Source organism: Bufo gargarizans, chromosome 3 (assembly GCF_014858855.1).
Source record: "Bufo gargarizans isolate SCDJY-AF-19 chromosome 3, ASM1485885v1, whole genome shotgun sequence".
NCBI classification, from domain to species: Eukaryota; Metazoa; Chordata; class Amphibia; order Anura; family Bufonidae; genus Bufo; species Bufo gargarizans.
The window spans coordinates 4133432-4160787 of record NC_058082.1 but is presented as its reverse complement, the minus strand read 5'-3'; the positions used below and the strand labels follow the sequence as shown (position 1 = coordinate 4160787).

General features: G+C 47.0%; 1 protein-coding gene across 9 annotated transcripts in view; it reads left to right on the top strand.

Annotated features, from left to right (window-relative positions):
* The window catches only part of LOC122930268 (NACHT, LRR and PYD domains-containing protein 12-like), a 797118-nt gene that overhangs the window by 621835 nt on the left and 147927 nt on the right, over positions 1–27356 (top strand). For 2 of the 9 annotated variants that reach the window (XM_044283510.1, XM_044283511.1), the window contains exon 5: positions 7580–7645. The exons of the other annotated variants lie outside the window; for them this stretch is intronic. In XM_044283510.1, the coding sequence (XP_044139445.1) occupies positions 7580–7645 (66 nt within the window). The remainder of the gene's footprint in view (positions 1–7579; positions 7646–27356) is intronic. 9 annotated transcript variants of the gene reach the window in all.

Here is a 27356-nt window from a genome sequence, read left to right as displayed (position 1 = left end):
AGGGCTGGCAGGCAGTGACTGAGTCACTCGGTAGATCCCTGACACTGCGCACACCACACGTCATCAACCACCACCCACCTCCACACACACTTATAGCCCCGGATCGGATGTGTCAGACAGTCGAGACTGAGCAGCGCAGCAGTCGGGATCTTTGTCAGTCAGCGCAGCCGCCGGTATGTGTATTGGCGCTGGCTTCAAGCGTTTAAAAGAATAGCTGGGCTCCACCAGACGGCCGGGAAGTTTCCCAGTACAATACATTGCCAAACTGCCCCTGCCCTCGACCACTTCCTTCTCTTACAAACTCTTTCATCTCTTGGCATCACGGACCTGTCCCTCTCCTGGATCACATCATACCTCACATACTGGACATTTAGTGTCTCCCACTCTCACACCACCTCCTCATCTCGTCCCCACTCTGTTAGTGTCCCTCAAGGCTCTGTCTTAGGAGCCCTGCTCTTCTCAATCTACACCTTCGGCCATGGAGTCCCATGGATTTTAGTATCACTTTTATGCTACACACATTTACCTCTCTTTTCCAGACATCACCACCTTACTATCAAAAATCACACAATGCCTATCTTCTATATCTTCTTTCTGCTCTCGCTTTCTAAAATTAACATGGATAAAACAGAATTTATCATGTTTCCCCATCTCATTCAACCCCCCCAACAGACCTTTCATGGTCAATGGCTACACACACTCCTCGGTCAACCAAGTCCTCACAAGTCCTACAAACTGCACATCCAAGCCCATCACCAACCAGCACATTACCTGCCACCTCCAACTCAAAAATATCTCTTGAATTCACACATTCCTCAACCATGAGTCTGCAAACAAAATTCTACATGCCCTCATCATCTCCCACCTAGAATACTGTAACACACGCCTCTGTGGCCTTCTATCTAGAACCCTCGCACCCCTCCAATATATTCTCAACTCTGCTGCCCGGCTAATCCACCTCTCCCCCATTACTACTTTGCCATTCCCTTCTGACCCCCCATTGCCCAGGGAATACTTTAAAATACTAACAAGTAGACAATAGGCCGTCCACAACCTGTTGTAATGACCGGCGTCACGCACAGGGAGGGAGAAGGGAAAGCCCTGCCCAAGGTAGAGGGAAAGGTGGTGACCCCTGACTCACCTTGCGGCTGGCACCTGACTGCCCTGACGTCCCTAGACGGGTTCCTCACCCGTGCGGCGATCACGTGCCTAAACCCTGGCTTTCCCTACAATGAGCCCTCGGTAGGGAACGGGTCGGTGGGATCGCTAGTCCGCACCACTGACACTAAGAGGAAAACACCAGGGAGAGGACAGACAATACAGACAAACACATAAACCCAGGTGGGCGACAACAGCAGACCACAAAGGTCCAACAGGGATCCGGAGGTAAACGTTCTGGACCAACAACCAGAGAACGCAGCAACACAACTCCAGTGGGTCAGTATAAAAGTCCAGGCAGGAAGCTCTATATCTGGCAACCAGAGAAGTGGGAGAGGGGAATATAAGGAGGTTGGGAGTGCTGGACAAGGAACAGCTGAGGAGAAGGAGCTACGGATCCCTGAATGAGCCAAAAAGGTTTGCAAAGCAAACCCAGAAAGCTACCATAAAGAAACAGCCCTATCTACATAGAGCGCGCAGCCAACCGCTGCGACTTCCTGACCCCGGGTATAACGTAGTCAGGCGTGGTTCTTGACACCCTCGTGACAGTACCCCCCTCTCTACGAGGGGCCTCCGGACACTCAGGACCAGGTCTCTTAGGATGAGAGGCATGAAAAGCCCGAACTAGCCTGTCAGCGTTTACCTCAGACGCAGGAACCCACATTCTTTCCTCAGGACCGTAACCCCTCCAATGCACCAGATATTGAAGAGAGCGGCGGACCAGACGAGAATTAACAATTTTGGATATCTGAAACTATAGATTACCATCTACAACAACAGGAGGGGGTGGCAGCGGTGACGGTTCTAGAGGTGGAACATATTTCTTGAGTAACGATTTATGAAAGACGTTATGGATTTTAAAAGTCTGAGGTAGCTCCAGGCGGAAAGCCACGGGGTTAATGATGGCTATAATTTTGTAAGGACCAATGAACCTAGGACCCAGTTTCCAAGAGGGAACCTTTAATTTAATATTCCTAGTAGATAACCACACATAGTCATTCACTCCTAGGTCCGGACCTGGCGACCGTCTCTTATCAGCCATGCATTTGTATTTACCTCCCATATTCCTCAAGTTAACTTGCACCTTCTGCCATACCGATGAAAGAGATGATGAAAACCGTTCCTCTTCGGGAACCCCAGAAGACCCCCCCTCTTTGAAAGTACAGAATTGGGGATGAAAACCATATGCACCAAGAAATGGTGACTTGCCAGTGGATTCCTGACGACGATTATTTATGGCAAACTCAGCTAACGGTAAATATGATGACCACAACTCTTGGTTTTAAGACACAAAACATCTTAGATATGTCTCAAGGTTTTGGTTGGTACGCTCAGTCTGTCCATTCGACTGAGGATGGAAAGCTGAGGAAAATGACAAGTGTACCCCCAAACGGGAACAAAAAGCTTTCCAAAATTTAGAAATAAACTGGGTTCCCCGATCCGAAACAACATCGGAGGGGACCCCGTGAAGCTTCACGATCTCACTGTTGAATACCTGAGCAAGAGTCTTAGCATTAGGTAGTGCGGGTAACGCAATGAAGTGTACCATCTTGCTAAACCTGTCCACTACTACCAAAATAACTGTTTTACCTGCAGACAAAGGTAAGTCAGTGATAAAATCCATTGACAGATGTGTCCATGGCCTATTGGGAATGACGAGTGGTAATAGAGACCCTGCAGGACGTGTATGCGAAACTTTTGCGCGCGCACAGGTAGAACAAGAAGACACAAAATCCAATACATCCTGACGCAACCTTGGCCACCAAAAACGACGAGACAATAGCTCCAAGGTTGCTTTACTACACGGGTGCCCAGCAAGTGCCGAATTATGATGTTCCTTTAATAATTCGAAACGCAGGTTCAACGGTACAAACAATTTCTCTGAGGGGCAAGAGACCGGGGCATCCCCCTGGGCCTTTAACACCTTCCCCTCCAGAACAGAGTGTACCGCAGAAACAACCACTCCTCTTTGTAGAATGGGCACCGGATCACTCACATTACCCCCTCCAGGGAAACAACGAGATAATGCATCAGCCTTGGTATTTTTTGCCCCAGGACGATAGGTAATGACAAAGTTAAACCTGGTAAAAAATAGCGACCACCTAGCCTGTCTAGGGGTGAGACGCTTAGCTGATTCGAGGTACAGAAGATTTTTGTGGTCCGTAATCACAGTGACGGGGTGAACTGCCCCCTCTAAAAAGTGACGCCATTCTTCAAACGCTAGTTTAATAGCTAATAGTTCCCTATTGCCAATATCATAGTTCTTTTCTGCTGCAGATAGTTTTTTAGAAAAGAAAGCACAAGGACGCCATTTGCCAGGAGACGGACCCTGAGACAGCACCGCCCCCACTCCCACCTCTGACGCATCGACCTCAACAATAAAAGGCTGGGAGACATCAGGTTGGACTAGTACAGGTGCCGAGGTAAACCCCTCTTTTAGAGAGGAAAATGCCATTTTAGCGGCGTCAGACCATTTAGAAAAATCAGTCCCCTTCCTAGTCATGTCAGTAAGCGGTTTTTACAATAACTGAATAATTTTGAATGAATTTCCTATAAAAACTTGCGAAGCCCAAGAACCGTTGCAGTGCTTTGAGGTTCTCAGGAAGATCCCAATCTAAAATTGCCTGGACCTTCCTAGGATCCATACGGAAACCTGAAGCAGATAAAAAAATAACCTAGGAATTGTATCTCCTGAACGGCGAAGACACATTTTTCAATTTTAGCATATAATTTATTCGTCCGTAGGACCTGCAGTACTTGTCTGACATGCACCTCATGTGTTCTCAGATCAGACGAATAAATTAAAATATCATCTAGGTATATTACCACAAACCTGCCGATTAGATGACTAAAAATGTCATTAACGAAATGTTGAAAGACGGCAGGAGCATTGGTCAGACCGAAGGGCAGAACTAGATTTTCATAATGCCCCTCAGGGGTGTTAAAAGCTGTCTTCCACTCATCCCCCTCCTTGATACGAATCAGATTGTAGGCCCCCCTAAGATCAAGTTTGGAGAACCACCTAGCACCTGCAATCTGATTAAACAGGTCAGGAATGAGAGGAAGAGGGTATGGGTCTCGGATGGTTATCCGATTTAATTCGCGAAAATCTAGGCAAGGACGCAGGCCCCCATCTTTCTTTTTAACGAAGAAAAACCCTGCAGCCACGGGTGAAGAAGAGGGTCTGATGTGTCCCTTAGCCAAGCTCTCGGAGATATAATCTTTCATGGCTTGTCTCTCCGGACCCGAAAGATTATATAACCTGGTCTTGGGTAATTTTGATCCGGGAATAAGGTTAACCGGGCAATCATAAGGACGGTGAGGTGGTAACTTCTGACAACCCTTTTCAGAAAAAACGTCCTCAAAATCCGAAATAAATGTAGCTAGGGTAGTTATAAAGGCGACTAAGCAATTGCTATTTAAGCAATTTTCTCTGCACTGCTCACTCCACTCCGATATCTCCCTGGCCTGCCAATCCACCACTGGATTGTGCGCTACCAACCAGGGAAGGCCCAGCACCACCGGAGTGGGAAGCCCCTCCAGAACATAACATGAAAGCATCTCGTTATGGTGGTCCCCTACCCGAAGGTGTAAATTATGAACAATGTGGGTGAGGTTTCTCTGAGACAGAGGAGCAGAATCAATAGCGAATATGGGAATAGGTCTCTGTAACGTACAGAGAGACAAACCCATAGTGCGGGCAAAATGGGCATCTATCAAATTTACCCCTGCTCCACTGTCTAGAAAGAAAGAAATAGTCTCCGTCTTAACACCAAAAACTATAACCGCTGGCAAAACAAATTGCGATGTTCGTATGGAGGAAACGTATACCCCCCGGCTGACATCCTCCACACAGCCTGGGGTTAGTAGTTTTCCGACGGTCTTTTGTTTCTGAGGAAAGAAGGACAGACATTAATGAAATGACCCCTCTCCCCACAAAAAAAAACAAACCCCACGCCTACGGCGAACCTCAGGAGGACGGACCTGACGAGTGGTTCCTCCTAGCTGCATAGGCTCGCCTAAGTCCGTACAGACTAACTGCTGCTTGGGAGGGGTTACCAATTGCTCCGGTTTTTTCAACCTGTCCCTAAGGCGTCTATCTATTCGGATAGAAAGGGACATAACTGCATCAAGGGAAAAGGGGGTCTCATATAACGCAAGCGCATCCTTAACCCTTTCGGATAACCCAGAGCAGAACTGACTCCTGAGAGCCGGGTCGTTCCATTGGGTATCCGTAGCCCACCAAAGGAAGTCAGAGCAATACTCCTCTACTGGCCGCTCTCCCTGTAGGAGTCTCCGTAATCTTGATTCAGCCAGTGCGACTCGGTCAGGGTCGTCATATATGAGACCCAAGGCCCCGAAAAACTCATCCACTGACCGAAGAGCCTGGGAATCAGTAGGTAAAGAGAACGCCCAGGACTGCGGGTCCCCCTGCAGCAGGGAAATAACAACCCCCACCCGCTGTTCTTCATTACCAGAGGAGTAAGGGCGCAGTTTAAAATATAATTTACAGGCCTCAAGGAATGTCAAAAACTTGTCCCTTCCCCCAGAAAATCTGTCAGGGAGAGAAACCTTGGGTTCCGCAACAACCTGGTTACCTGTAGCAACCGCTGGGCTTGCGGTCAGTAGTAATTGCTGCTGTTGCTGGAGGATCGACGCCTTTAATCCTGCCACCTCCAAAGACAGGCCATGAAAATGCTTGGACAGAGCAGCAATTGGATCCATACTGGATTCTAAGTAGGTAAAAAAATTATTATAATTTTTTTTTACCTACACAAAATAAGGGCCAGATATAATGTAATGACCGGCGTCACGCACAGGGAGGGAGAAGGGAAAGCCCTGCCCAAGAGAGAGGGAAAGGTGGTGACCCCTGACTCACCTTGCGGCTGGCACCTGACTGCCCTGACGTCCCTAGACGGGTTCCTCACCCGTGCGCCGATCACGTGCCTAAACCCTGGCTTTCCCTACAATGAGCCCTCGGTAGTGAACGGGTCGGTGGGATCGCTAGTCCGCACCACTGACACTAAGAGGAAAACACCAGGGAGAGGACAGACAATACAGACAAACGCATAAACCCAGGTGGGCGACAACAGCAGACCAAAAAGGTCCAACAGGGATCCGGAGGTAAACGTTCTGGACCAACAACCAGAGAACGCAGCAACACAACTCCAGTGGGTCAGTATAGAAGTCCAGGCAGGAAGCTCTATATCTGGCAACCAGAGAAGTGGGAGAGGGGAATATAAGGAGGTTGGGAGTGCTGGACAAGGAACAGCTGAGGAGAAGGAGCTACGGATCCCTGAATGAGCCAAAAAGGTTTGCAAAGCAAACCCAGAAAGCTACCATAAAGAAACAGCCCTATCTACATAGAGCGCGCAGCCAACCGCTGCGACTTCCTGACCCCGGGTATAACGTAGTCAGGCGTGGTTCTTGACACCCTCGTGACACCTGTCCCCTCCATACATCTCTGAGCTACTTTCCCAACCCCACACGTAATCTCCGATCCTCACAAGACCTCCTTCTCTCCTCTCCCCTTATCACCTCTTCCCACAATCGCCTCCAAGATTTCTCCCGTGCAGCCCCCATACTCTGGAACTCTCTACCTCAACATTTCAGACCTTTCTCACCTACAGTGAATATCTTCAAAATAAACCTGAAAAACCCCACCTCTTCAGACAAGCCTAAAACCAGTGACCCTGCTGCCTCTATACCGCCATGACCAACTTCACTCTCTCCTACTGTGTCCTTCTCCCATACCTTGTAGATCAGGGGTGCACAACCTTTTTTGGTTGAGGGCCACATTGTCAGCCTGAACCTCTTCGAAGGGCCGAAAATAAAACTTAAAGGGGTATTACTAACTGAAATACTATATTTATGGCATATTGAACATGCAGTCCATATCATTAATGTCTAGTTACACTTCTAGTACTCCCATCCAATGGGAGAATACGTGAAAGATACATCTGAGCAGCCACAAAACGTGGACATACATGTCTGTTACCACATGGTTGGGGGCCGCACAGAATGGTATCAAGGGCTACATGTGGCCCCCGGGCCCTAGGTTATGCACCCCTTTTGTAGATGGTAGGCCCTCACGGGCAGGGTCCTCTCTCCTTCTGTACCAGTCTGTAACTTGTCTTGTTCATGGTTATTGAAATAGTTTTCTATTCTGTATGTATACCCCTTATCATATCTGCAGCGCCATGGAATGAATGGCGCTATAATACTACAGCACCCTCATAGTAATGACCATACAGTATCTATCACAATGCCAGGACACACAATGACCACCAAAATGTGACCATGCACAGTATGGGGGACGTGGACACTATTTCACAGCTGTACATTTAGGACCATTAGACCTCGTCCGGTCCCTGTATAATGTACATCCAGCACTGATGACGTCTGTATCATTTCTTATTAGGTGACACTCTGGTGGAGCAAATCCTGCTGGATGAACATGGACACCAAATGTCCCCACAACTCAAAGGTAAGTGAGATTTATATAGACCTATTATAATAAAACCGCTCATAGTTTAGAGCAGGAGGAGCTGAGCAGATTCTTATATAGTTTTACTCAAGAGAGAAATATATCCACCATTTTATGTTGAATGACAAGATTGAACAGTTGAACCATCATCTTATGCATACCGCCATTTTGTGATACTTTATTCAACACGTGTTTTGTACATGGACTAGGTGCGGCGGAGGCGGCAGTGTTATGAAGAAGAGTTAAAGTTAATAAAGAAGTTATTTCAAGCATTTGGTGTGCTCTTGAAACCAACTGTTTCCATAGAACGGTGCTAGAAAACTTACAGAGTAACAGACAGTCTGGTTGGACTAAAAAGTTAGAGATATCAAAATTTTTCTAATGCCACAGCGCAAAAGCAACTTCATAGTGCTGCGCCAGCCACACTAATTTCCCTATAAGGCCCTGGAAGAGGTTAGGACCAGAGACAACCCATTCCTCCCCAGATGGACGAATGGAAGTCTTTGTCTCAGGCCCAGATACAACAACAGGGAATAATACAAAACACAAACGCAACACTTAACTTCTGTATAGATGGACGAACTGGAACACCAGAGACGACCTCACACTAGCTCAGCCAAACCCAAATAAAGCTATCTACCGCATAGTCAGAAGGGTGGGGTCAGACTATAAAGGGTAGAAGTGATGACCACTGAGCAACAGCTGAGAAAAGGGAAGTGGTCATTAATAGAGTTGAGCGGACACCTGGATGTTCGGGTTCGGCCGAACTTCGGAAAAAAGTTCGAGTTCGGGACCCGAACTTGACCTGAACTTGACCCTGAACCCGAACCCCATTGAAGTCAATGGGGACCCGAACTTTTGAACACTAAAATGGCTGTAAAAATGTCATGGAAAGTGCTAGAGGGCTGCAAATGGCGTCAACATGTGGTTAAGAGCATGGCAAGTGCTCTGCAAACAAATGTGGATAGGGAAATGACTTTAACATAAAATACGTAAAAAAATAAATAAAATCTTGATCTAGGAGGACCAGGTCCATATGGAGTAGGAGGTTGAGGAGGCGGTGGATGTGGCGGTGTAGGTGGAAGCGGCCGTGGAGGAGGAGGTAGCCTACACTGGTTTTTGGTTTTAAATTTTATTTTTACAATTAGGGTACACCCCAAAACATTGGGAAATATAACCTGTGATAACCCCCTCCAGTCATGCTAAACACAAGTTCGGACAATACACTGGCTGCAGGGCAGGCTAGCACCTCCAAGGGGTAAAGGGCAAGCTCAGGCCATGTGCCCAATCTGGAGACCCAGAAGTTGCAGGGGCTGACCCCTGTCAGTCAGTTCGTGTAGGCGTGTGCACACTTACTGTCCCACCATGTCGCACGTCCCCGTGATGTTCACGATCCAATTTGATATCTTCTCTATCAACTTTCGATGTTCTTTTATGCGCCTACCATGGTGATCACGGGTGGCAGGGAATCAGGGTTCCAGGCCGGAGAGGGAGCGTGAGAAAAAGAGAGACCACATCCAAGGGAGGATTCATTTTTTTCAAATTTAAAATTATACAGTTGAAATATGGGAGAAATTATTAAAGTGTAAAAGTGTGACAACTTTTCAAAGTTTACGCATTGAATGTAAGGATGTGGTGCGCATTAATTACTGAATAATTTATAAAATTTCATTCCCTGTCACCTATGCAGAGCAGGTGTTTATTCACATCTAAAATTGTATAATGTCAACCCAAGAATGTAACAGAAAAATTATTGAAATTTATCAAGCTGTCAACTAGGTATAGGAGTGGTACTATACACCAAAAATTTGTTTATTTCGCCATTTGTTTATTTCGCAAAAAAATTATTTATTTTTTTACCGTAACACTAGGTATAGCAGTGGTACTATACACACCGAAATTGGTGAATTTCACCCGAAAATGTAAATTAAATTATTTTTTTTTAACCGGCCTACTAGGTATAGCAGTGGTACTATACACCCAAAATTGTGTTAATTTCACCATAAAATGTAACTTCAGTCAAGTAAAAGAGACTGCGCTGCCAAGAGGATATTTCTTTTCTTTTCCCTTCCTTTCACAAACTTCTCTCCTCGGACTTAACCCTATGTTCACACCTGAGCGTTTTACAGCGCGTTCAAACGCGCTGTAAAACGCTCAACACGTGAAAACCAATGCTTTCCTATGGCCCTGGTTCACACTTGAGCGTTTTACAGCGCGTTTGAACGCGCTGTAAAACGCCCGACGCATAAACAAGTTCAGGAGCTTTTTTTGGGGCGTTTGACGCGCGTTTGGGCCATAGACTCTTTGGACAACACTGCTGTCAATCACCCAAACGCGCGTCAAACGCGAGTTTACTATTACAAAAAACGTGCCTAAAAACGCGCGATTGAGAAACGCTTAGGTGTGAAACCAGGGTCAAGTAAAATCTGGGTTTTCACCAGGTTCACAGGATGTAACAGAATCCTCCTCGGAATCTACAAGTGCCTGCAGGGTGCAAATAGGAACTCCATATGGTGAAGTACTGCCACTGTGTTTTACAACCGCAGGGAGATAATATACTCACAAGATTCCATTCACAGTGTGCGTATTCATCACCACTTGTGTCCCCGCATCTCCATAGGCTTCAGAAAGCCCTTTCTCCGGTATCCTTTGATCTTCTCATAGATCCTTGTTTTCTCATAAGCCTGAAAAATGCGGAGGATAGTGAAGCACTTCAGGTGTGCGATTATAAAAATTCATTTATTATACTCACAAGATAAAAAATATAACAAGCATTCCGATCAGCCTGCACAGAACGCCCGATCTGGGTTTCGCCACAACGCTTCTTCAGGAGCTCTGATTGCAAAGCCGAAAACTGCTGTTCTTTATCAGCAACTAACCCTACCCCCATATAAATCTTCACTCCCCATGTAAAACAAATAAAATAGGAGCATGCTCTATAAAACTTGCTAAAAATATATATAACAGTTATTTCCTAAACCAGTCCTGCGAATACGTCTATAATGCCTTTCCTTTTACATTTCTTCTATTCATTCAATTCACAAGGTTACAAAGTCATATACAAAAAATCGCACCGACATCTCAGTAGATGTTCAGACCTGAGGCAAACATTGTCATTTCTCACCTTAGACCAGGCATCTCAAACTCGCGGCCCTCCAGCTGTTGCAAAACTACAACTCCCACAATGCCCTGCTGTAGGCTGATACCCGTAGGCTGTCTGGGCATGCTGGGAGTTGTAGTTTTGTAACAGCTGGAGGGCCGCGAGTTTGAGATGCCTGCCTTAGACTATACAAGAATTTACATCGCATTCAGCATTAAGGCCTTTCGGTTGGATAGTGTTCAGACAGTACATCCAATTCACTTCTCTTTTGTTAATTTTAGTTATATAATCTCCACCTCGAGCCGACTTATCCTCCAATTCAATTCCCATAAATTTTAACCCTTTGGGTTCTTTTTGATGACATAATTTTTAGTGCAAAGAAACCTTTTTTGATGTTATAAATATGCTCTTGCACACGGGTCTTCAAACCGCGGGTGGTCCTTCCTATATATTGGAGGCCACAAGGGCACGTGGGGGTGATCTATATGCTGAAGTGCCCTTGTGGCCTCCAATATATAGCAAGGACCACACGCAGTTTGATGACCCGGGTGCAAGAGCATATTTATAACATCAAAAAAGGTTTCTTTGCACTAAAAATTATGGCATCAAAAAGAACCCAAAGGGTTAAAATTTATGGGAATTGAATTGGTGGATAAGTCGGCTCAAGGTGGAGATTATATAACTAAAATTAACAAAAGAGAAGTGAATTGGATGTACTGTCTGAACACTATCCAACCGAAAGGCCTTAATGCTGAATGCGATGTCAATTCTTGTATAGTCTAAGGTGAGAAATGACGATGTTTGCCTCAGGTCTGAACATCTACTGAGATGTCGGTGCGATTTTTTGTATATGACTTTGTAACCTTGTGAATTTAATGAATAGAAGAAATGTAAAAGGAAAGGCATTATGGACGTATGCGCAGGACTGGTTTAGGAAATAACTGTTATATATATTTTTAGCAAGTTTTATAGAGCATGCTCCTATTTTATTTGTTTTACATGGGGAGTGAAGATTTACAGTCATGTGAAAAAATTAGGACACCCTTTGAAAGCATGTGTTTTTTTGTAACATTTTTAATAAAAGGTTATTTCATCTCCGTTTCAACAATACAGAGAGATTAAAGTAATCCAACTAAACAAAGAAAACTGAAGAAAAGTCTTTTCAAGATCTTCTGTAAATGTCATTCTACAAAAATGCCTATTCTAACTGAGGAAAAAGATAGGACACCCTCACATGTATTCCCTCTTAAATTGGCTCAGATCTCACACAGGTATATCACACCAGGTGCACATAATTAGTAGATCGTCACTCTGCATGTTGAATGAGGCTTGCCCTATTTAAACCTCAGACATTTAGTTTGGTGTGCTCCTGACTGTTGAAGTGAGAGTGAGCACCATGGTGAGAGCAAAAGAGCTGTCAGAGGACTTCAGAAAAAAGATTGTAGCAGCCTATGAGTCTGGGAAGGGATTTAAAAAGATCTCAAAAGATTTTGAAATCAGCCATTCCACTGTCCGGAAGATAGTCTACAAGTGGAGGGCTTTCAAAACAACTGCCAACATGCCCAGGACTGGTCGCCCCAGCAAGTTCACCCCAAGAGCAGACCGCAAGATGCTAAAAGAGGTCTCCAAAAACCCTAAAGTGTCATCTCGAGAACTACAGCAGGCTCTGGCTACTGTTGATGTAGAAGTACATGCCTCTACAATCAGAAAGAGACTGTACAAGTTTAACTTGCATGGGAGGTGTGCAAGGAGGAAACCTTTGCTTTCCAAGAGAAACATTGAGGCCAGACTGACATTTGCCAGAGATAAAGTTGACAAAGACCAGGACTTCTGGAATAATGTTCTTTGGACAGATGAGTCCAAAATTGAATTATTTGGACACAACAGCAGAGGACATGTTTGGCGTAAACCAAACACAGCATTCCAAGAAAAGAACCTCATACCAACTGTGAAGCATGGAGGTGGAAGTGTCATGGTTTGGGGCTGCTTTGCTGCAGCAGGACCTGGTCAGCTCACCATCATAGAATCCACGATGAATTCTACTGTGTATCAGAAGGTGCTTGAAGAACATGTGAGACCATCAGTTAGAAAATTAAAGCTGAAGCGGAACTGGACCATGCAACATGACAATGACCCAAAACATACTAGTAAATCAACCAAAGATTGGCTGAAAAAGAAGAAATGGAGAGTCCTGGAATGGCCAAGTCAAAGTCCAGATTTGAATCCCATTGAGATGCTGTGGGGTGACTTGAAAAGGGCTGTACGTGCAAGAAACCCCTCAAACATCTCACAGCTGAAAAAGTTCTGCATTGAGGAGTGGGGTAAAATTTCCTCAGACCGATGTCGAAGACTGGTAGATGGCTACAAGAACCGTCTCACTGCAGTTATTTCAGCCAAAGGAGGTAACACTCGCTATTAGGGGCAAGGGTGTCCTATCTTTTTCCTCAGTTAGAATAGGCATTTTTGTAGAATGACATTTACAGAAGATCTTGAAAATACTTTTCTTCAGTTTTCTTTGTTTAGTTGGATTACTTTAATCTCTCTGTATTGTTGAAACGGAGATGAAATAACCTTTTATTAAAAATGTTACAAAAAAACACATGCTTTCAAAGGGTGTCCTAATTTTTTCACATGACTGTATATGGGGGTGGGATTAGTTGCTGATAAAGAATAGCAGTTTTCGGCTTTGCAATCAGAGCTCCTGAAGAAGCGTTGTGGCGAAACCCGGGTCGGGCGTCTGTTCAGGCTGATCAGAATGCTTGTTATATTTTTTATCTTATGAGTATAATAAATGAATATTTATTATCATTTATTATATTCACCTGAAGTGCTTCACTATCCTCCTCACTTTTCTGGCTTATGAGAAAACAGGGATCTATGAGAAGATCAAAGGATACAGGAGAAAGGGCTTTCTGAAGCCTATGGAGTTGCGGGGACACAAGTGGTGATGAATACGCACACTGTGAATGGAATCTTGTGAGTATATTATCTCCCTGCGGTTGTAAAACACAGTGGCAGTACTTCACCATATGGAGTTCCTATTTGCACTCTGCAGGCACTTGTAGATTCCGAGGAGGATTATGTTACATCCTGTGAACCTGGTGAAAACCCAGATTTTACTTTAAGTCCGAGGAGAGAAGTTTGTGAAAGGAAGGGAAAAGAAAAGAAATATCCTCTTGGCAGCGCAGTCTCTTTTACTTGACTGAACTTTGGATAAGTTACAAAAACCCAGGTCACTCATTGCGGCTCTCAGCGCCGAGGATTTACCATAAGATAACCAGAGACATTTTCCTTTATAAAATGTAACTGACAATTATTTTTATTTTTTTACCGATCTACTAGGTATAGCTGTGGTACTATACACCCAAAAATTTGTGAATTTCACCCGAAAATGTTAATGACAAAGTAGTGAAATTATATAAAATAAAACACGTACAAAAAAAAATAATATGGATTTATGATGTGGAGTTCCATATGGAGTAGGAGTTTGAGGAGGCGGTGGACGTAGCGGTGTAGGTGGAAGCGGCGGTGGAGGAGGACGAGATAGCCAACACAGGTTTTTGGTTTTAATTTAATTTAGTAAAGAGTGTGAAATATCCAAAATACAAACATGAGCAATTGCGCTGCAGTATAACAATGGCTGCTTCAGTACGTGTAGGCGTGTGCACACATACTGCTCCACCATGTTGGTGAAATGCTGCCTCCTGCTAAGGCCTCTTTCACACTTGCGTTGTCCGGATCCGTCGTGTTCTCTATTTGCTGGAATTACACGCCGGATCCGGAAAAACGCAAGTGAACTGAAAGCATTCGAAGACGGATCCGTCTTCAAAATGCGTTCAGTGTTACTATGGCAGCAAGGACGTTATCAAAGTCCTGGTTGCCATAGTAGTAGTGGGGAGCGGGGGAGCGGTATACTTACAGTCCGTGCGGCTCCCGGGGCGCTCCAGAATGACATCAGAGCACCCCATGCGCTCCATGCGATCACGTCATCCATGCGTGTGGGCGCCCTGACGTCACTCTGGAGCGCCCCGGGAGCCGCACGGATGGTAAGTATACTGCTCCCCGCTCCCCACTACACTTTACCATGGCTGCCAGGACTTTAGCGTCCCGGCAGCCATGGTAACCATTCAGAAAAAGCTAAACGTCGGATACGGCAATGCGCCGAAACGACGTTTAGCTTAAGGCCGGATCCGGATTAATGCCTTTCAATGGGCATTAATTCCGGATCCGGCCTTGCGGCAAGTGTTCAGGATTTTTGGCCGGAGCAAAAAGCGCAGCATGCTGCGGTATTTTCTCCGGCCAATAAATGTTCTGGTCCGGAACTGAAGACATCCTGATGCATCCTGAACGGATTTCTCTCCATTCAGAATGCATTAGGATAAAACTGATCAGGATTCTTCCGGCATAGAGCCCCGACAACGGAACTCTATGCCGGATCCGGACAACGCAAGTGTGAAAGAGCCCTAAGACGTTCCATATCAGCTGGTGGTGCTGGTTGTTGTGGCGTGCTGACAAAGCTTTTCCACATTTCGGCCATGCTAACCCTGCCATCTGAGGTGCTGGCAGTGCCCCAGCTGCATTGGCGACCTCTTCCTTGTCCTCTGCCTTCGCCTTGTGCTTCCACTGTGCCCCCGCTGTCAGGTGGTAATGCCACCAGCAGCGCGTCTACCAGCGTGCGCTAGTACTCGCGCATCTTACGATCACGCTCCAGTGAGGGAATTAACCACTTAAGGACCACAGGTTTATACCCCCCTAGTGACCAGGCCCTTTTTTACAAATCGGCACTACACTACTTTCACCATTTATCGCTCGGTCATGCAACTTACCACCCAAATTAATTTTACCTCCTTTTCTTCTCACTAATAGAGCTTTCATTTGGTGGTATTTCATTGCTGCTGACATTTTTACTTTTTTTGTTATTAATCGAAATTTAAAGATTTTTTTGCAAAAAAATGACATTTTTCACTTTCAGTTGTAAAATTTTGCAAAAAAAACGACATCCATATATAAATTTTTCGCTAAATTTATTGTTCTACATGTCTTTGATAAAAAAAAAATGTTTGGGTAAAAGTTATAGCGTTTACAAACTATGGTACAAAAATGTGAATTTCCGCTTTTTGAAGCAGCTCTGACTTTCTGAGCACCTGTCATGATTCCTGAGGTTCTACAATGCCCAGACAGTAGAAAAACCCCACAAATGACCCCATTTCGGAAAGTAGACACTCTAAGGTATTAACTGATGGGCATAGTGAGTTCATAGAACTTTTTATTTTTTGTCACAAGTTAGCGGAAAATGATGATTTATTATTATTATATTTTTTTTTTCTTACAAAGTCTCATATTCCACTAACTTGTGACAAAAAATAAAAACTTCCATGAACTCGCCATACCCCTCACGGAATACCTTGGGGTGCAAAAAAGTGTCACACATCTGGTATCGCCGTACTCAGGAGAAGTTGGGGAATGTGTTTTGGGGTGTCATTTTACATATACCCATGCTGGGTGAGAGAAATATCTTGGCAAAAGACAACTTTTCCCATTTTTTTATACACAGTTGGCATTTGACCAAGATATTTCTCTCACCCAGCATGGGTATATGTAAAATGACACCCCAAAACACATTGCCCAACTTCTCCTGAGTACGGCGATACCAGATGTGTGACACTTTTTTGCAGCCTAGGTGGGCAAAGGGGCCCACATTCCAAAGAGCACCTTTCGGATTTCACAGGCCATTTTTTACAGATTTTGATTTCAAACTACTTCTCACACATTTGGGCCCCTAAATTGCCAGGGCAGTATAACTACCCCACAAGTGACCCCATTTTGGAAAGAAGACACCCCAAGGTATTCCGTGAGGGGCATGGCGAGTTCCTGGAATTTTTTATTTTTTGTCACAAGTTAGTGGAATTTGAGACTTTGTAAGGAAAAAAAAAAATATAAAAAATCATCATTTTCCGCTAACTTGTGACAAAAAATAAAAAATTCTAGGAACTCGCCGTGCCCCTCACGGAATACCTTGGGGTGTCTTCTTTCCAAAATGGGGTCACTTGTGGGGTAGTTATACTGCCCTGGCAATTTAGGGGCCCAAATGTGTGAGAAGCAGTTTGAAATCAAAATGTGTAAAAAAGGACCTGTGAAATCCGAAAGGTGCTCTTTGGAATGTGTGCCCCTTTGCCCACCTAGGCTGCAAAAAAGTGACACACATCTGGTATCGCCGTACTCAGGAGAAGTTGGGGAATGTGTTTTGGGGTGTCATTTTACATATACCCATGCTGGGTGAGAGAAATATCTCGGCAAAAGACAACTTTTCCCATTTTTTATATACAAAGTTGTCTTTTGCCAAGATATTTCTCTCACCCAGCATGGGTATATGTAAAATGACACCCCAAAACACATTCCCCAACTTCTCCTGAGTACGGCGATACCACATGTGTGACACTTTTTTGCAGCCTAGATGCGCAAAGCGGCCCAAATTCCTTTTAGGAGGGCATTTTTAGACATTTGGATCCCAGACTTCTTCTCACGCTTTCGGGCCCCTAACATGCCAGGGCAGTATAAATACCCCACATGTGACCCCATTTTGGAAAGAAGACACCCTAAGGTATTCCGTGAGGGGCATGGCGAGTTCCTAGAATTTTTTTTTTTGCCACAAGTTAGCGGAAATAGATTTTTTTTGTATTTTCTCACAAAGTCTCCCTTTCCGCTAACTTGGGACAAAAATTTCAATCTTTCATGGACTCAATATGCCCCTCAGCGAATACCTTGGGGTGTCTTCGTTCCGGAATGGGGTCACATGTGGGTACTTATACTGCCCTGGCATTTCAGGGGCCCTACAGCGTCAGAAGAAGTCTGGAATATAAATGTCTAAAAAAAATTTACGCATTTGGATTCCGTGAGGGGTATGGTGAGTTCATGTGAGATTTTATTTTTTGACACAAGTTAGTGGAATATGAGACTTTGTAAGAAAAAACAAAAACAAAAAAAAATTTCCGCTAACTTGTGCCCAAAAAAATGTCTAAATGGAGCCTTACAGGGGGTGATCAATGACAGGGGGGTGATCAGGGAATCTATATGGGGTGATCACCCCCCTGTCATTGATCACACCCCTGTCATTGATCACCCCCCTGTAAGGCTCCATTCAGACGTCCGTATGATTTTTACGGATCCACGGATACATGGATCGGATCCGCAAAACACATACGGACGTCTGAATGGAGCCTTACAGGGGGGTGATCAATGACAGAGGGGTGATCACCCATATAGACTCCCTGATCACCTTCGTCATTGATCACCCCCCTGTAAGGCTCCATTCAGACGTCCGTATGATTTTTTACGGATCCACGGATACATGGATCGGATCCACAAAACGCATGCGGACGTCTGAATGGAGCCTTACAGGGGGGTGATCAATGACGGAGGTGATCAGGGACTCTATATGGGTGATCACCCCTCTGTCATTGATCACCCCCCTGTAAGGCTCCATTCAGACGTCCGCATGTGTTTTGCGGATCCGATCCATGTATCCGTGGATCCGTAAAAAATCATACGGACGTCTGAATGGAGCCTTACAGGGGGGTGATCAATGACGAAGGTGATCAGGGAGTCTATATGGGTGATCACCCCTCTGTCATTGATCACCCCCCTGTAAGGCTCCATTCAGACGTCCGCATGTGTTTTACGGATCCGATCCATGTATCCGTGGATCCGTAAAAATCATACGGACGTCTGAATGGAGCCTTACAGGGGGGTGATCAATGACGGAGGTGATCAGGGAGTCTATATGGGTGATCACTCCTCTGTCATTGATCACGCCCCTGTAAGGCTCCATTCAGACGTCCGCATGTGTTTTGCGGATCCGATCCATGTATCAGTGGATCCGTAAAAATCATACGGACGTCTGAATGGAGCCTTACAGGGGGGTGATCAATGACAGGGGGGTGATCAATGACAGGGAAGTGATCAGGAAGTCTATATGCGTGATCACCCCCTTGTCATTGATCACCCCCCTGTAAGGCTCCATTCAGACGTCCGTATGCGTTTTGCGGATCCGATCCATGTATCCGTGGATCCGTAAAAATCATACGGACCTCTGAATGGAGCCTTACAGGGGGGTGATCAATGACAGGGGGGTGATCAGGGAGTTTATATGGGCTGATCAGTGGTTTATAAAGGGTTAATAAGTGATGGGGGGGGTGTAGTGTAGTGTAGTGGTGTTTGGTGCTACTTTAGTGAGCTGCCTGAGTCCTCTGGTGGTCGATCCTAACAAAAGGGACCACCAGAGGACCAGGTAGCAGGTATATTAGACGCTGTTATCAAAACAGCGTCTAATATACCTGTTAGGGGTTAAAAAAATCACATCTCCAGCCTGCCAGCGAGCGATCGCTGCTGGCAGGCTGGAGATCCACTCGCTTACCTTCCGTTCCTGTGAGCGCGCGCGCCTGCGTGCGCGCGTTCACAGGAAATCTCGGCTCACGCGAGATGACGCCTATTGGCGTTAGCGTAGCCTGGGAGAGCCGCCGCAATGGCGCCTTTCGGCGTTAGCGTGGCGGCAAGCGGTTAAGGACGGTACGTTGTCCTTGTAACGGGGATCCAGCAGCGTGGCCACCCAGTAATCAGCACAAGTTAGAATGTGGGCAACTCGGCGGTCGTTGCAGAGACACTGCAGCATGTAATCGCTCATGTGTGCCAGGCTGCCCAGAGGCAACGAAAAGCTGTCATCTGTGGGAGGTGTATCGTCTGTGTCCTCTGTATCACCCCATCCACGCACCAGTGATGGCCATGAGCTGGTCTGGGTGCCACCATCCTGTGTACATGGTTCCTCCTCCTGCATCTCCTCCTCCTCATCCTCCACCTCCTCATCCTCCAGAACTGTGCCCTGGCTGGACAATTATGTACCTTGGGTTTGTGGGTGCAGGAGCCCACCCTCGGAGCCACTTGGGAATGACTGGCCGGAAACCCTACAAAATGATCCCTCTTCCTCCTCCTCCTCCTGTGCCACATCCTCTCCCATCATCGCCAGGAGCGTTTTTTCAAGGAGGCATAGAAGTGGGATAGTAACGTTGAGAACGGCGTCATCGCCACTGGCCATGTTGGTGGAGTACTCGAAACAGCGCAACAAGGAACACAGGTCTCGCATGGAGGCCCAGTCATTGGTGGTGAAGTGGTGCTGTTCCACTGAGTGACTCACCCGTGCGGGCTGCAGCTGAAACTCCACTATCGCCTGCTGCTGCTCGCACAGTCTGGCCAGCATGTGCAAGTTGGAGTTCCACCTTGTGGGCACGTCGCATATGAGGCGGTGAGCGGGAAGGCCGAAGTTACGCTGCAGTGCTGACAGGCGAGCAGCAGCAGGGTGAGAACGCCGAAAGCGCGCACAGACGGCCCACACTTTATGCAGCAGCTCTGACATATCGGGGTAATTTTTAAGGAATCTCTGCACCACCAAATTTAGCACATGCGCCAGGCAAGGGATGTGCGTCAAACCGGCTAGTCCCAGAGCTGTTACGAGATTTCGCCAATTATCGCACACCACCAGGCCGGGCTTGAGGCTGACTGGCACAAACCACTCATCTGTCAGTTGTTCAAGACCCATCCACAGCTCCTGCGCGGTGTGGGGTTTGTCCGCCAAACAGATACGTTTTAAAACTGGCTGCTGTCGTTTACCCCTGGCTGTGCTGAAGTTGGTGGTGAAGGTGTTATGCTGACCAGATGAGGAGCTGGTAGAGGATGAGGAAGCAGAGTAGGAGGAGGAAGCAACAGGAGGCAAACTGAAGCGCCCTGCAATCCTCGGTAGTGGAAGGACATGCACCAAACTGCTATCCGCCTCAGACCCAGCCGCCACTGCATTTCCCCAGTGTGCTGTTATGGAGATATAACGGCCCTGACCGTGCTTACTGGTCCACGTATCCGTAGTCAGGTGCACCTTGCCACAGATGGCGTTGCGCAGTGCACATCTGATTTTGTCCCCTACTTGGTTGTGCAGGGAAGGGATGGCTCTCCTTGAAAAGTAGTGGCGGCTGGGCACGACGTACTGTGGGACAGCCACCGCCATAAGGCCTTTAAAACTATCCGTCTCCACCAGACGGAGTGACAGCATTTCAAAGGCCAGTAATTTAGAAATTCTGGCATTCAGGGCTAGGGATCATGGGTGGGTAGGTGGGTACTTCCTCTTCCCCTCCAGCGTTTGGGAGATGGAGAGCTTCCGTGGGACATTGTGGAGATGCTTGGTGATCCAGGTGTTGGTGTTGCTGGCAGATCCTCTGTTTGCGGGGTGGCAGGTGGCACTGTCACTCCAGAGGTGGATGAAGAGGCCGCGACTGCAGCAGAAGAGGAAGCAGGAGGAGCCAGAGACATTTCTTGGTTTTTGAGGTGTCTACTCCACTGCAGCTCGTGCTTTGCACTTAGATGCCTGGTCATGCAGGTTGTGCTAAGGTTCAGAACGTTAATGCCTCGCTTCAGGCTCTGATTGCACAGCGTGCAAACCACTCGTGTCTTGTCGTCAGCACATTGTCTGAAGAACTGCCACGCCAGGGAACTCCTTGGAGCTGGCTTTGGTGTGCTCGGTCCCTTGCTGCGGTGAGCAGTAGGAGGCGTACTGTCTAGAGGACGGCGCTCCGCTTTTGCACCCTGCTCCCTCTTCTGCTGTGCTGGTGGCTCTGTGCGACCACCGCCTCTTCCTCCGAACTACATAGGTCACTCGCATGACCTTGATTCCATGTGAGGTCGAGGTCCTCATCGTCCTCCACATCATCTTTCACCCAGTCTTCACCCCTGCCTTCCTTGTCGGTCTGCACACTTTCGAAAGCCCCAGAAGTTGGCACCTGTGTTTCCTCATCATCCGAGACGTGCTGCGATGGTCCTTCCATGTACTCATCTTGAAAGATAAGTGGTTGGGCATCGGTGCACTCAATCTCCTCCTCTTCTGGGGCAGGGCTAGGTGGATGGCCCTGGGAAACCCTGCTAACAGAGTCATCAAAAAGCAGAAGAGACTGCTGCATGACTTGGGGCTCAGACTGCTTGGCTGATTTGCAAGGGGATGAGGTGAAAGACTGATGGACATCGGCTGCAGGTGCCAACTGTGGTCTTTCAGAAGGAGACTGGGTGGGAGACAATGTGAAGGAACTGGATCCACTGTCAGCAACCCAATCTACTATAGCCTGTACTTGTTCTGGCCTCACCATTCGTAGAGCCGCATTAGGTCCAACCAAATACCGCTGCAGGTTTTGTCGCCTGCTCGCACCTGAGGAAGGGGTTTCACTTGTGCGTGTAGCCGACAGAGATCGACCACGTCCTCTCCCTGCAACAGGAGCTCCACCAGCAGCACCACGACCTGGGCCACGTCCCTTATTTGACGCTCTTCTCATATTTTTTGAATTTAGGATCTTGCCCTATATGGGTGTTTAATTAATAGTAGAATAGAACGACAGTATGTAGAGGGTGTATCTCACACGGCCTGAACCAGACTAGGCCTCAATTAAAGATTTATTTGCACAAAATGGCTGTATTTCAAATGTCTGATTCAAACCCCTGTATGTAGAGGGAGTATCTCACACGGCCTGAACCAGTGTAGGCCTGAATTCAATATTGGTGCACCAAATGGCGGTATTTAAAATCTCAGAATGTAACCCAAATGTATTTAGTGTGTATCTCACAATGACACCTGCATCAAAGGCGGCCAACTAAATTTTTTGTGCCCAAACGAGTTTGTTTAACAACTGAATCTGACAGCAGTATATAAGCCTGTAATTTCACACGTGCTGATGCTGCAAGGCCTGAATAAAGTGTTTTTTGTCAGAAAAGTGTGTTTTTAAAACCCCAGAAAAATTGCACACTGGCAAATACAGATGTTGTAGATTGCCCAAAAAAGTCTTTTTTTGGTAACAGAATATGAAAGCTGTATATATTAAATTGAATTTAAGGCTACTTTCACACTTGCGTTCAGAGCGGATCCGTCTGGTGTCTGCACAGACGGATCTGCTCCTATAATGCAGACGTTTGGATCCGTTCAGAACGGATCCGTCTGCATTATAGTTTAAAAAAAATTCTAAGTGTGAAAGTAGTTCAGACGGATCCGTCCAGACTTTACATTGAAAGTCAATGGGGGACGGATCCGTTTGAAAATTGAGCCACAGTGTGTCAACTTCAAACGGATCCGTCCCCATTGACTTACATTGTGAGCCTGGACGGATCCGTTTGGGTGTCCGCTTGCTGAGCGGAGCGGAGGCCAAACGCTGCCAGACTGATGCATTCTGAGCGGATCCGCATCCACTCAGAATGCATTGGGGCTGGACGGATGCGTTCGGGGCCGCTTGTGAGACCCTTCAAACGGAGCCCCGAACGCAAGTGTGAGAGTAGCCTAACACTTGCAGATCTGGAAAATACAGTTTTTTGAAAACAAAAATGGGTGTTTTTCAAACCCCAGAAAATGATGGGTGTATTTCTACCTTAAATTGCACACTGACTAAGGCCTCATGCACACGACCGTTGTTTCATTCCGTGTCCGTTGTTCCGTTTTTCGTGATTTTCTGCGGACCCATTGACTTTCAATGGGTCCGTTGAAAACTCGGCTAATGCACCGTTTGTCATCCGCGTCCGTGGTTCCAGTCCGTCAAAAAAATATAACCTGTCCTATTTTTTTCACGGAAAACGGTTCGCGGACCCATTCAAGTTGTGCTGTTCCAGCCTTTATTCTTGTATTCTACAATTTGTGTTTGCATTATATTATCATTTACCATGTTGTGTAACGCTGCCACCCTGTGGTTATTCTTATAATTCATTTATGTGTGTTATGTAAATTCCCATTACAATGCTCTCCTCCCTCTTTTGTGACATCACATCCTCTGTAAGGTCCTTCGTACTTCCTCTTTGTCGCAGACCTTCATGATGGTGAGAGCTATTCTTTTTGACCTCTAATATCCTCTAGCATAACCTCATTTCCCTGCATTTGTTTTCAAGATAAATCAATAAATGATCAAAGCTTCACCATTGTATTCTCCTCACTGGATCATCACATGCAACTGGTGTCTATATCTGGAGATATTAGTGAGTTCCGCTATCTACCATTGCTTGTACAGGGGCTATCACTCACAACCAATCAGGGGATAATCTCTAACGTACATCTGTGGCAGAATAGTCAAAAAGAAGCTTAAATCTACAGTCTTGCATGTCTACACACATGACTTATGGGATGGAAGATACTTCGGCCCATAAAACCTGCCCCTTACCTTACTGCCCCCACCTGTACCACAATTAACAGACAGAGACATCTTCTTGGGAAAAGAGCCTTCTCGGCCAATTTATTAAACAACATCAATTATCACTTAACAGAAATACGTAATAACACGCATAACATATCAATTACCATAACATATGAACCATTGCATAGGATCCTAGAAGGCAACAGGTAAGCTGTGCTCTCCACCATTCACCTCCACTTGTCATACCGCCTTACCCTCGGCCGCGGTCACCGACCCGAGAGCACCGAATCCTCCATACTGTAATTGATCTCCCCTGTAGGCCCATCTGCCCAACAGGAGCCCCATGCACAAGCTTACCGAACCTCCTGAGATGCACACTCCACCTTGGCATGCACCTATTAAACTTATCATTGCCTTCCAGGACCCTCCATTACCACGCCACTGCAAACTCATCAACCCCAGCCACTATACTGGGCGGGCGGGAGGGAAAAACTTTCTCCTTCTTCCACGAGCGGCGTCTGCCAAACTCCGCCCCCCGCTCCCCTCATATACTGCCCGGGAACCATGACCATGACCCCTCCCCTCACCTAAACTTTAACCCTCAACTGCCTAACTTCCCCCCAAGTCACACAGCACTATGCTAAGGCTGCGCCTAGCTCCGTTGCTCCCATGACTTATGGGATGGAAGATACTTCGGCCCATAAAACCTGCCCCTTACCTTACTGCCCCCACCTGTACCACAATTAACAGACAGAGACATCTTCTTGGGAAAAGAGCCTTCTCGGCCAATTTATTAAACAACATCAATTATCACTTAACAGAAATACGTAATAACACGCATAACATATCAATTACCATAACATATGAACCATTGCATAGGATCCTAGAAGGCAACAGGTAAGCTGTGCTCTCCACCATTCACCTCCACTTGTCATACCGCCTTACCCTCGGCCGCGGTCACCGACCCGAGAGCACCGAATCCTCCATACTGTAATTGATCTCCCCTGTAGGCCCATCTGACCAACAGGAGCCCCATGCACAAGCTTACCGAACCTCCTGAGATGCACACTCCACCTTGGCATGCACCTATTAAACTTATCATTGCCTTCCAGGACCCTCCATTACCACGCCACGAACGACCATAGGAGACACCTCACCTATGGGAGTCCCGCCACACACGAAGAGCCGTCTCCAGACCCTCCTGAATCCCTAAGGCCCACATATCAATTCCCACCTCGTTCAGGTGAACACCATCAGACCTAAGGAACTGAGGCGAGGCCGCCTCCAGCTCCCGGTGCCGCACCACAATTCCACCATGGCGTCTCACAAAGCGCCCAACCTCCCTATTAAGCTTAGCCCGAGCCTTGTTAAGACGGTCCACCGACCTCGCAAAACGCCACACCCGCCGAGCCACCACCTCGGACCAAACCACCAACATACCCGGAACATCAGACCACAAACGCAATAAATCTAACTTTATATCCCGAATCACCTCCCTAGTACTGCGAACACCCAGATCATTTCCCCCAACATGCAATACAACAATATCAGGTGACCTATCCAACGAGACCGAAGAATGAAATTCCGGAAGCACCCTACCCCACAAAAGGCCCCGTATACCAATCCAGCGCACTTGCATGTCAGCCGGGTCAAACCCCAATTGCCGTCCGTTCCTCCGCACGTCCGCCCGCAATGCTCCCCAGTACACGTAGGAATGTCCGAAGATCCATGCCATACAAGCCGACCCTGTAAACACAAAAATCAAACACCCACTCACTAATCAGCTGAACAAAATTCCGTATAACAACTGAACTTTGTTCTCCTTGGACTCACAACATATGAGGACGAACATACGATTGATAACATCTAGATTCCCACCGGCCAATCCGCTTAATGGCCTCCTCCCCCAGGCCCCATCTGGCCGCCTCCGTTGCCGCCCCAATCCTAAAGGAATGAGACGCAAAGTCCTGCGCCGGATAACCCGCTGCAACCAAACATTTCCGAAAAACCGCAACAAATTGATACCGTGACAAAGCCGACCCATCCACATGCATCAACAACGAACCCTCCACATCCGGCCTAACCGCCAACAACTCCTCCACACACCTGACCGGACACAACAACGACCCAAGCAACGGGCGCAGTATAATAACCACCCCTTTGCCCTCCTGATCCGTTTTCGACCTGCGCAATACACAACGCAAACCTCCCCCAGAAAAACACACATCCTGCCGCAACAAACCGCCCCCACACGACCGACTTCCCGACACCAATTCAGACACCCTGAAGGCCCCGAAAAAGGCCAGGGAAAAAGCAGCCCTAAACAAACAAACCTCATAAGGTGTCAAACACACCCCACAAACCGTCTCCCACAACGACTGCAACACTGCCACGAAACTGGCCTACGAGTGTCTGGCCGAGCGGCACTTCGCCTATAACCCTTCAAAGCCTGCCAGTACCAGAAAACATTTAGACACATCCACAAGCCCCCGCAACCGCAACCAAAAGGTGACAGCCGCCACCCGCTTGGAAACCACCGAAACCGACACCCCCGAACTATAAGACAAACCGATAAAATATACTAACAACATCTGAAAATCTTCCACTACCTCACAACCCCCCACCTGATCCAGCAACTGCTCCCACTGAGACCACACCGAAGAATACGCCAACCACGTACTCCTACTCACGGACCGGCGAATCAACTCAGAGGAAACCCCAAGGCCACGTTCCAGAGCCACTGAGGACATGGTAGACCCAACTCGTCCGCATCCGGCACCAGCCCGCGAAAACGATCCCACTGGAAACGAGAGAGTGAATCAGCGATGTCATTATCAACACCCGGGACATGCACAGCCACAAAACAAGAATTCAATCGCAAACCGCTAAGAACTAAATGGCGAAGCAAGCGCAACACCGGAGGCGAATTAGCCGACTGACTGTTAATCGCCTGAACCACCCCCATGTTGTCACAGCAAAATCTCACTCTTTTATTCCTGAGCACATCCCCCCACAATTCAACAGACAAAACAATTGGAAACAATTCCAACAAAACCAAATTCCTCAAAAACCCCGCTTCCACCCAAACATCCGGCCAGGCACCTGCACTCCACTGCCCCCCACAAAAGGCCCCGTAACCACAAGACCCCGACGCATCCGTACACAGCTCCAAATCAACACTGGCAACAGGCGCCCCCATCCACACCGAACGCCCATTAAATTCTCCCAAAAAACGCTCCCACACCAGCAAGTCATCCCGAACCTCGGACGATAATCTCAAAAAATGGAAAGGCCTCTGCACACCTGCCGTCGCCATGGCCAAGCGCCTGCAGAAAACCCGAACCATTGGCAGAATTCTGCACGCAAAATTCAGCTTCCCTAAAACTGACTGCACCTTTCGCAATTGCACCTTTTTTGC